Source organism: Triticum urartu, chromosome 5A (assembly GCF_056163025.1).
Source record: "Triticum urartu cultivar PI428250 chromosome 5A, HENAU_Tu73, whole genome shotgun sequence".
Taxonomy (NCBI): domain Eukaryota; kingdom Viridiplantae; phylum Streptophyta; class Magnoliopsida; order Poales; family Poaceae; genus Triticum; species Triticum urartu.
The window spans coordinates 18,459,654-18,471,576 of NC_141877.1; the positions used below are offsets into that span (position 1 = coordinate 18,459,654).

An 11,923-nucleotide genomic window follows, 5' to 3' on the forward strand; every position below is an offset into this window, starting at 1 on the left:
TCCAGTCCTAGGCATTAGGGTCATGTACGGGTAATTATATCTCCCCTCTCGTTAGGGTTTGTCTCTCCTCTCGGCGGCGACATTGGCAACCACCGTAGAGATTCAATCTCCCCTGCCCTCTCCTCCCCGCCGATCTCTTCTGGTCCCACTAGGGGTGGGGGCGAGGTGTTTTTAGGGAATCTACCGCCCGCGGAACAACTCTCTTCGGGCAAGAGATCATGAGCGATGTTGCGTCAGGTTCAGGCCAGGGCGCCTCGGATCTAGCAGCCATGATGAAAGAACTAGGGCTGAAGGAGGAGGACCTCCAGGATGTTGTGGTTGAGGATGAGGACTTAACAGCGGAGGCGACCCGCTGGATGGCAATCGCTAGGGTACACACAGAGAAACCCTATAGCCAATATTGGTTCTACAAGAACATGAGGATCGCTTGGGATTTGGCAAAGGAGGTGAAGATCAGGCCATTAGAAGACAACCTATACACTTTGTAGTTTGGTTGCCTCGGCGACTGGGAGCGTGTGATGGAGGAAGGACCATGGACTTTCAAGGGAAAGGCCGTGATCCTGTCACAATATGATGGCTTCACCAAACCGTCGACCATTGAGCTGAAAAAGATCGACATATGGATGCAAATTCATGATTTGCCAGATGGATTCTTCTCAAAGATCAAGGCTCTCTCAGCTACAGTAGGAGAGTTCATCTACGCGGAGCCAAAATCACAGGATTTTGAGGGCAACTTTGCAAGGGTACGGCTGCGTCTTGATGTGACAAAGCCTCTCAAGAACGTTGTGTCTCTGCTTATCAAGAAAAAGGAAACCATGCAAAGGGTGATCTTTAGGGTGAAATATGAGCGGCTCCCAGATTGGTGCGCAGTATGTGGATATATTGGCCATCTCTTTAAAGAGTGCGGCGATGGAGTTCACCCTCCAGAATCTCTAGTCTTTAAGGACCTAAAAGCAACATGGTTCAAGGGGCCGGGAAACGGCCCAGGAGAAGGAAGAGGGACGGGAGATGGCTCTGGCATGCGGGGGGGCGGAGGGAGAGGGCGATCAGGCAGAGGCCGTGGTCGTGGAACGCCGTAGCAGACAGCTCCAGGAGACAGTGGTGACGAACCTGAGCATTTGGATCTTGATATTGCCATGCACGAGGCTGATAACAATAGAAAGAGGGGGGCCACGGTAGGCGACCCAATAACCTACGTGAATCCAGCGAAAACTCCGTCTGACACCAATGATCTCATGCTGCTGCCCGCTCCTGAGGTTCCAGCCAGTCCATCTGCAAAGCAAGAGCCGAAAAGGAACAAGCTGAGTTCATTGACCATCGAGAAGCCAACGGGGAAGAACACAGTGACCACCAAAAATCAAGATGCGCGTCTGGCGGGCCTAGGGGGGTCGCACCAAGCGCAATGAGTCTCCTATGTTGGAACTGTCGCAGCGCTGGCAAACCTGCGACAGTTCAAGAGCTTCGTGATCTTACGAAGCAGTTTGCCCCCTCTGTACTTTGTATCCTTGAAACCCAGATAGAGGGATCTAGAGTTGAGAACATGGGTGGTTCACTAGGTTATAATAAAAGTTTTGCTGTCAGTAGCTCGGGGAGAAGTGGAGGATTAGGTGTTTTTTGGAATGATGAAATAAAGCTTGAAATTGTCGGTTACTCTCAGTACCATATTGATGCTGTTATTGATGATCTTATTGATGTCAGAACAAGGGTGACCTTCGTTTATGGAGAAGCCCAAGTAAATGAAAGGTACAAAACTTGGGACATGTTAATTAAGAGGAATTGTTGGTGCGAGTGACTTACCATGGCTGGTCCTAGGTGATTTTAATGAGGTGCTGCAATCCCATGAGCATGACGGAGTGGGAAACAGAAGCCAAGCACAAATGGACGCATTCAGAGACGCATTTGATACCTGCGGTCTAGCGGATATAGGATATACTGGTACCAGCTGGACGTTTGAACGGAAAGTGGCAGGAGGAACTTTTACAAGGGTGAGATTCGACCGGGGTGTGGCAAACCCGGCATGGTCGATCGCCTCTCCTAATGCACGCTTGGAACACAAATCAGCCTGCACAAGCGATCACGTACCCATCTACGTGAGGTATATGCATGGAGATGCATGCAACCGGGTCCCACGAACATTTAAATACGAAGTGGCATGGGAGCGGGATCCGAGCCTGCAGCCAACAGTGCAGACAGCGTGGAAGAGTGGAGCGGCAGATTCTGTCAGTGCGGTGAATGACAAGCTCAGGTCGCTGTCCTTGGATCTATCAAACTGGGACAGGAACCATTTTGGGAATGTGAGAAGGGAAATCCAGGAGTTAAAAAAGGAGCTACAGGAGTTGAGGAACATGCCAAACCGCACCGGTCCAATGCATGCAGAGATAAAAATTGTTGATAGGCTCACTGAGCTGTACCACAGGGAGGAAATACTTTGGTGACAGAGAGCCCGGCTAGACTGGCTGATACATGGGGATAAGAACACGTATTTTTCCATCTACGTGCAAGTCGAAGAAGAAGGAAAAACCAGATCAAATCGCTCCAAAAACCTGATGGTCAGTTAACTTAAAATCTGACGGAGATGGAAACATGGCCACCGCCTTTTATCACAATTTGTACACGTCTGAAGGGGTCCATGATATGGAAAGGGTTCTTGAGACAGTACGAGCAAAAGTTACACAAGCGATGAATGAGAACTTGTGTGCGCCTTACACCGAAAAAGAGGTTAAAACGGCTTTGTTCCAAATGTATCCTATTAAAGCACCAGGCCCGGACGGATACCCTGCCCATTTTTTCCAACACCATTGGGACACTTGTGGAGAGGAGGTCACCAAGGCCGTTTTGAGAATAGTTGATGGAACCGAATCAGCAGAATGTATCAATGGCACGATCCTGGTTCTTATCCCAAAGGTAAAAAATCCATCACTCCTATCCCAATTTCGTCCAATCAGCCTTTGTAATGTCTTGTGCAAGATTGCATCAAAGGTAATATCCAACAGATTGAAGGTCGTATTGCCTGAAATTATCTCATCGGAACAGTCAGCTTTTGTCTCAGGAAGGCTTATCACAGATAACATCATAATGGCTTATGCATGCCTACACTTTATGAAGAGGAATAAGGCCAAGAAACATCAGTCTTGTGCCCTCAAGTTGGATATGATGAAGGCATATGATAGGGTAGAATGGCCTTATCTAAAAGCCATAATGCTCAAACTAGGCTTCAACGCCAGGTGGGTGGATATTGTTATGAGCCTGCTTAGCACAGTAACTTTCTCTGTGTTGTTTAACGGAAAGAAACTCCAACAGTTCGAACCATCACGTGGAATCAGACAGGGGGATCCCATATCTCCTACTTGTTCTTGCTAGCGGCAGAGGGCCTTTCGTGCCTGTTAAAATCAAAAAGTGAGTCATCAAACTTGAGTGGTCTACAGGTTGCCTCAACGGCGCCACCAGTGAGCCATCTCCTATTCGCTGATGACAGCCTACTGTTCTTCAAGGCAAATAGTGTGGGTGCTAATGAGGTTAACCATGTTCTGAATACTTATTGTCAGGCGACAGGGCCGCATATCAATCACTCCAAGTCCTCAATATATGTCATCAAGGGAGTGCCTGATTCGGTAAGACAAGAGATCAAAGAGGTACTCAATGTCCCTAATGAAACCCTTAATGAGAAGTATTTAGGGATGCCCTCTGATATTGGTAGCTCAAAAAATGGTGCTTTCAAATACCTAAAAGATAGACTATGGAGCAAGGTACAGGGATGGATTGAACGTACCATGTCCACGGCTAGTAAGGAAGTATTAGTCAAGTATGTCGCTCAGGCAGTGTCAGTTTTCTCTATGTCTTGTTTTAAGCTTCCAAGAGGGCCTTGCGAACATCTGAATATGCTGATTAGAAAGTTTTGGTGGGGGAGTAAGGAAGGAAAGAGGAAGCCTCATTGGGTGTCTTGGAGCACAATGACCCAACCAAAGGGTACGGGAGGCCTTGGATTCAAAGACTTCGAGTTATTCAACCTTGCGATGCTGGCCAGGCAAGCGTGGCGCTTGTTACAGGACCCGGATACCCTCTGTGCGCGTGCCCTCAAAGGCATCTATTACCCAAACAGGGATTTCCTCGAAGCCGAACTGGGAAGTCACCCGAGTCAGGTGTGGCGCGCCATTATGGATGGTAAAGACACTCTGAAGATGGGGCTAATTAGACGCATTGGCAATGGTGCTGACACCAACATATGGACTCATAACTGGCTTCCCCGTGATGACATGCTACGGCCTTTGGGAAGCATTGTATCGAACCCACCACAAAGAGTGTCTGATTTTATCGTGAGCTCAAGTGCCTCGTGGAACGCCTAACTAATCCAGGCCACGTTCATGCCCATGGATGTACAGACCATTATGGGAATTCCTCTGTGTACGCGCAGTATACCAGATTTCTGGGCCTGGCACTATGAGAAACATGGCTGTTTTTCGGTTAGATCTGCATACAGAATGTTAGTTGCTACAAAACAACGAAGGGAGGCATTACTTGATGGGTCACGTGGTACTTCAAATCCTAGAACAGAAGAAAGTGCATGGAAATCACTGTGGAAAATTGACGTACCGGGCAAAATCAGAATGTTCCTCTGGAGACTTTGTTAGCTAATCTAGTCGTTGTGCTTAGGCTAGTTTTCTTATTTCCGTTGAAATAATCTTGCTGCATGAGCCGCGGGGTGTGCGTGCCATGCAAGTAGCTAGCACGGGCCGGCTGGACGTGGTCACCACGATCGGCCCGGTAGACTCGCAGGTGGCTTAGGAGGCACGATCAGCGCTCGTGGGATGGCGCGAGCATGGCGGATCGTGGCGCATAGTTAGGATCGCTACGTGCCTCTCCTTCCTTGTAACGAATAAATAGCAGTGAAAGAAAACGGGAAAAGTCGCAAGTTTGCAAGCGACGCAAAACCTTCGTCTCCTTTGTGATCGTGAGTTGTGAGAGTCTAGATTCCTAACAAGTGGTATTCAGAGCCTTGTTCAGCGATCCCGGCGATCATGTCCGATCACGGAGAACTACCGAACGCGACTGCGGCGGCGGGCGGCGCTGCCCTCAACGTAGGCGGGGGCGGGCTCGCACGCTCGGCGACTCCACCACGGGAGCGCAGCCGCGGGCGAAGCCACGTGAGGCGGGAGCGACAGGTGGTGATCCACCAGGCGGCGGCCACGGAGCGCGCGCCGTTCGTGCTAGGAGCAGGCAACACGTTCCCGACCCTCACCTCGACCAACTACATCGATTGGTCGCTAGTGATGAAGGTTCACCTGGAGTTCTGGGGGCTTTGGGACGCAATCGAGGGCAACACGCAGCACGTGCACGACGACAAGTCAGTGCTCGGCGTCCTTCTCCGAGCCGTTCCGCCGGAGATGCTCGGCGTCCTCGTCGTCAAGGAGACGGCCAAGGCGGCCTGGGACACCATCAAGGTCATGCGGATGGGAGTGCACCGTGTACGCGAGGCCACCGCGCAACGACTCCATGCGGAATTCGAGCAGATCGCCTTCCACGACGGCGAGACCCTCGACGCCTTTGGGCATCACCAGCCTCGTCAACCAGCTACGCATGCTCGGCGACAACGTCGAGGAGGTACGCGTCGTACAGAAGCTGTTATGTGTGGTTCCTCCCCGATACGCGCAGATCGCAGTGGCGATCGAAACCCTCCTGGACCTGAGTACGATCTCGGTCGAGGAGCTGATCGGGCGGCTGTGGACCGCCGAGGAGCGCTGCACCGTGCCTGCGGTGAGCCAGGGTGGTGGGCAGCTGTACCTCACTGAGCAGCAGTGGGAAGCGCGCAAGCAGGCGCGTGAGAGCGGCCAAGGCACCGGCGGCGGCGGCGGGAGCAGCGGCGGGCAGAACAACCGCCGCGGCAAGAATCAGGGACGCAGGAACGATGCACACCCGCCTCAGAATGCCGGCAGCTCTGGCGGGTCCGGCGGTCGCAGCGGCGGCCGTGACATGACGAAAGTCAAGTTCTACAACTGCAACAAGCCGGGGCACTTTTCGCGGGACTGCACCGAGCCCCGGCGCGAGCGCAAGGAGCAGGTCAATCTCGCCGAGGGTGGGACCGAGGAGACCACGCTCCTCCTAGCAAGCCTGAGCGCGCTCACCGCGACCACGGAGGCGGCCGTGGATCACGTGATGCTGAACGAGGAGCGCTCGCAGGCGCGCTCCGCCTCGGATGATGGGGGGTGCGACTCCTCCTGGTTCATGGACTCCGGCGCCAGCAACCACATGTCTGGACGGCGGGAGATCTTCTCCGAGCTGGACACCGGCGTGCGCGGCTCCGTCAGGCTTGGCGACGGGTCGGCGTTGCAGATCGAGGGGAGGGGAACGATCCTGTTCCAGTGTCTGAATGGTGAGCACTTGGTACTCTCTGAAGTGTACTACATTCCCCGTCTGTGCAGCAATATCATAAGCTTGGGCCAATTTGACGAGAACGCCTATGACACACACATCAGCCAGGGCGTCCTTCAGCTGCGAGACCTGGGCGGGCGCGTGCTCGCGCGCGTGCAGCGCAACCATGGGCGTCTGTACGTGCTGAGCTTGAGCGTGGCTCGTCCGGTCTGCCTCGCTGTACATGGAGGCGAGGATGCGTGGCTCTGGCACGCGCGGTACGTCCACATTGGCTTCCAGGCGCTTCGGTTGCTCGCGCGCAAGGACATGGTTCACGGCCTGCCGCTCGTCGATCAGGTGGATCGGCTCTGCGAGGCGTGTCTTGCCGGCAAGCACCGGCGACCTCCCTTCCCTCGTCAGGCCCTGAACCGCGCCGAGGACGTACTCGGGCTCGTGCACACGGATCTGTGCGGGCCGATCACACCGGCTACGCCGGGAGGGAAACGTTACTTCCTTCTACTCGTCGACGACAAGAGCCGGTTCATGTGGCTGCGCCTGCTCACGACCAAGGACGAGGCAGAGACGACGCTCCGGCAGTTCCAGGCGGCGGCAGAACGCGAGTCGGGTCGCCACCTGAAGACCCTGCGCACCGATCGCCGGGGTGAGTTCAATTCCTCGAGCCTCGGCGAATTCTTTGCAGAGCCGGGTGTGCACCGTCAGCTCACCGCCCCCTACACGGCGCAAAAGAACGGGGTGGTGGAGCGGCGAAATCAGACGATCGTCGGCATGGCGCGGTGCCTGCTCAAGGCGAAGGGGGTCCCAGCACGCTTCTGGGGAGAGGCCGTGACCACGGCGGTGTACCTACTGAACCACGCAACAACGAAGAGCGTCTCCAGCATGACACCGTATGAGGCCTGGTGGGGCCGTTGGCCCAATGTGCAGCACCTTCGCACCTTCGGTTGTGTGGATCACGTGAAGGTGACGCGCCCAAACACGAAGAAGCTCGACGACCGCAGCGTGCCCATGGTCTTCCTCGGGTACGAGCCCGGATCGGCTGCATACCGCGTCTTCCACCCTCCATCAGGCCGCGCCCACATCTCCCGCGACGTCGTGTTCGACGAGAACTCGTCGTGGGATTGGGGCGCCGCCTCGCCCGCTCGTGATGAGGGATTCGAGTCCTTCACGGTTGAGCTGGAACCCGTGGCTACAACGAGCATGCGGGTGGAGCCAGCATCTTCCTCGATCGGGCGCCACTCGGTGCCCGCGCCCGACGTCGAGCCGTCAACACCACAGAGCGCGATCGCCGCGCCCTCTCCTACCTCCCCGGCGTATGGAACACCGATCTCGACACCGACTGGAGTCGAGTTTGCCTCGCTGCCCACCGGCGCATCCGAGGCACCAACTGGCGCAGAGGCGACACGACGGTACCGCACAGTCGAGAATCTGTGGGACACGACAGAGGAGGTCGAGGCGATCCACAGCGACAGCGATCTGTACCTGATGGTGGGCGAGGAGCCGGCCACATTCACCGAAGCTGAAAGAGAGCAGGGATGGCGCGCCGCTATGGACGAGGAGATGAGGAGCATCATGGACAATGGGACTTGGGAACTGAGTGACCTCCCAGCTGGCCATCACCCGATCGGCCTCAAGTGGGTCTACAAGCTCAAGAAGGATCCCCAGGGTGCCATTGTGAAGCACAAGGCACGCCTGGTGGCGAAAGGCTACGTGCAGCGGGAGGGCGTCAACTTTGAGGAGGTCTTCGCGCCGGTCGCGCGCATGGACTCGGTGCGCGTCCTCGTCGCGCTCGCGGCGCACCATGGCTGGCAGGTGCACCATATGGACGTGAAGTCTGCCTTCCTGAACGGTGACTTGCTAGAGGAGGTCTATGTGCAGCAGCCGCCGGGGTACGCCGTGGCTGGACAGGAGGGCAAGGTGTTGCGCCTCCGAAAGGCGCTGTACAGACTGCGCCAAGCACCAAGGGCCTGGAACGCGAATATGGACGAGAGCCTGTGCGCTCTGGGGTTCGAGCGTTGCCCGTCAGAGCACGCCGTCTACCGTCGCGGCTCGGGCGCCTCACTGCTGATCGTCGGGGTCTACGTTGACGACCTCGTCATCACCGGAGCGGACACGGCGGAGATCATCTCCTTCAAGCAGCAGATGACCGGGATGTTTCGCATGAGCGACCTGGGCATGCTCAGCTACTACCTTGGCATCGAGGTCAGCCAGGAGCGTGACCGTATCGTGCTCGGGCAGGCGGCCTACGCCAAGCGACTTCTGGAGAGCGCGGGCATGGAGGACTGCAACCCCAGCAACACGCCGATGGAGGCTCGGCTCAAACTGAGCAAGGAGAACACCGCCGCCCCGGTGGACAAGACAAAGTACCGCAGCATCATTGGAGGATTGCGGTATCTGGTACATACAATGCCCGACATATCATTTGCAGTCGGGTACTTGAGCAGGTTCATGGAGAAGCCCGCGTCTGACCACTACGCTGCAGTGAAGCATCTTCTGCGATACGTGGCCGGGACGCTGGATCACGGCTGCGCATACGAGCGCGGCGACAGAGGACTGCAGCTAACCGGCTACAACGACTCGGATCACGCTGGGGACACTGACGACAGGTAGAGCACGACGGGGGTGATCTTCTTCCTCGGTAAGAGCCCGGTGAACTGGCAGTCCCAGAAGCAGAGGGTGGTGGCGCTCTCCTCGTGTGAGGCCAAGTACATGGCCGCCACTGCCGCTGCGTGTCAAGGCATATGGCTGTCGCGGCTACTTGGCGAGATGCTGAACAAAAAGGCTGCACGGCCGAAGATCCTCGTCGACAACAAGTCGGCGATCTCCCTGGCGAAGAACCCTGTCTTCCATGATCGCAGCAAACACATTGAGATCAGATACCATTTCATTCGCAAGTGCGTGGAGCAGGGACGCGTCTTCATTGACTACGTCAGAACCAGCGAGCAACTAGCCGACGCTCTGACGAAAGCACTCGGGCGTCTCGCCTTTCAGGAGCTGAGAAGGAGGATCGGCATGGTTGAAATAATATGCCAACGCCAAGATTAGGGGGGTGATTTGTTAGCTAATCTAGTCGTTGTGCTTAGGCTAGTTTTCTTATTTCCGTTGAAATAATCTTGCTGCATGAGCCGCGGGGTGTGCGTGCCATGCATGTAGCTAGCACGGGCCGGCTGGACGTGGTCACCACGATCGGCCCGGTAGACTCGCAGGTGGCTTAGGAGGCACGATCAGCGCTCGTGGGATGGCGCGAGCATGGCGGATCGTGGCGCATAGTTAGGATCGCTACCTGCCTCTTCTTCCTTGTAACGAATAAATAGTAGTGAAAGAAAACGGGAAAAGTCGCAAGTTTTCACGCGACGCAAAACCTTCGTCTCCTCTGTGATCGTGAGTTGTGAGAGTCTAGATTCCTAACAGACTTTCCAAGCATTCGCTGCCGACCAATGACGTTCGCGCACATAGACACATGGCTGATTCTGATCAATGTGGTTTATGCGGATCCCAGGACTCGTGGCGTCACTCCCTGCTAGACTGTACAGCATCAAGAAGCGTCTGGGCACTAGCGGATGACGAGTTCACACATAAAATCATAGCGAATACGGAGCCTAATGCAAAGCAGTGGCTGTTTACGTTAATGCAGGCCTTAACCCATGCGGAGGTTGTTCTGATGACGGTGACGTTGTGGTCAATATGGCATGCGAGACGCAAAGCAATACATGAATCAATTTTCCAGAGCCCCCAGGATACTCACAGCTTCATTGCCAGATTTATTGATGAACTCGGCATTATCAGGAACAACCAGGTGCACATACATGCATGGGCTGCCCCCCGGGCCATTCAGCAGCCAAAGAAACCGCCCACGGGTTTCTGCAAAATTCACGTCGATGTAGGTGTCCAAGAGGGACAACGAGGGGCCGCAGCGGCTGTATGTAGAGACGGAGGAGGAAACTATATGGGGAGTGCGGCACTAGTAATTGAAGGAGTTCATGACCCAGCAACACTTGAAGCAATAGCTTGCCGAGAAACTCTCTCCCTAGCAGAAGACCTGGGCATACAACAATTTGTGGTGGCCTCTGATTGTCAGCGGGTTGTCTCTGATATCTCCGGAGGTTCACGGGGTGCTTATGGTGCAATTGTTACTGAAATAAACCTTAGAGCTGCTACGTTTATTTGTAATTTTTCGTTTGAGTCTCGTGCTGTTAATCATGAGGCACATAGTCTAGCCAAGTTTGCGATATCTAGAGGTCCGGGTCGCCACGTCTGGTTGGGAGCATCCCATGACCAACGATGTATCCCACTCCGTGTGGTTTTTGCTGAATGAACTTGGTTGTCCCTCAAAAAAAAAGGCATTAGGGTCATGAAGGAATGGTGGATCCTTATTCTTGCCGGCGGAAGGACTTCTGCTTCGTTTTGAAGTGTTTGTTTAGGGCTGGCTGCGCAGGACTATGAGCAGAATAATTCTCTGAAAATGGAATAAGGTTCTCTTATCTAGCCCACATCGTCATCAATATCAATCAAAAGATTAGTCTAACGAATTGTTGTGTAATCTATTAGGACATACGTGTGTGAGAAGATCCGGTTCAAAGTTCATAACCCAGCCTAGTCCTCTACCAGGTGCCTAGGCAGCTAAGCGATGGTGCTGGCACGGGGGGTAAGTGCGTCGAAGTATTCAGCGATCAACTGTTCTGCTCGATCGTCGTTGACGCTGGCCGTGGCAACGCTAGTCCTCTTTGCCCGCGCGTGAGTCCATCAAAGATGATGGTGGGTACCTTGCAGAGGGAGGGAACGAACAAGGAAGACTGATCACAAATAAAAAGAGTTTCTAACTTTAGAAGGAATTTCGTTAAATAGCAAAGCATCATTTGCTAGGATACGTACTTTTGGCATTTGTAGGAAATCGTTACCTTGGAATTGACGCCCCCAGAGACCGGACTCGACAGGGTAAAATTTGTGCGTCTTTGACTGCTTTATCCTGTTGTAAAGGCATGCCTTTACGCATGTGGCTATTGCGTGCAAGTCTCAAGGGCTTGAGACGTGCTAATTCCTTGTGGTCAGAAAATCTAACCATAGCACCGTGGTAGCCCTCCCCATGAGGTCTGCCGTTTCTCCACCAATATATTTGTCAGCTTTGTCACCGTTGTGAGATATGAGGTAGGAGTATTACCATGTTGCAGGCAGGCCAACCACTTTTCCTCAACGTGCTTCTATTGTGGTATTTTGGAACTCTTTAATCTGTGTGACTTGTTTTCGCAACAACACCTGTTATTTCTTTTTAGTCTGCCAAGCGAAAACTAGCGTCTGCGATGAGAAGTTGAAGATAATTTTATATTGTTTTTAATTGACAAGCTTAACTTTTAGAGAAAGGATTAGCATACTTCATTCATGCTTTTTTTTGAGAAACCTCCGATCTATTCATCTTCAATCATGACAGTACAACGAATACCATAAATAATAAAAGCTATATACATATCCGTAGACCACATAGCGACGACTACAATTATTGAAGCGAACTGAAGATGTGCTGCTGTCATTGCTCCTCCCTTGCTGGAGCCGTGCAAAACTTATTGTA

The 11,923-nt window shown here is 53.7% G+C and overlaps 1 protein-coding gene across 1 annotated transcript; it reads left to right on the forward strand.

Annotated features, from left to right (window-relative positions):
• Positions 1 to 1,877: 1,877 nt before the first annotated feature.
• Positions 1,878 to 2,435, forward strand: LOC147967568 (uncharacterized). Its single transcript, XM_087523175.1, has one exon. The coding sequence runs from the start codon at positions 1,878 to 1,880 to the stop codon at positions 2,433 to 2,435; it is 558 nt and encodes a 185-aa protein (XP_087379301.1).
• The last annotated feature ends 9,488 nt before the right edge of the window (positions 2,436 to 11,923 follow it).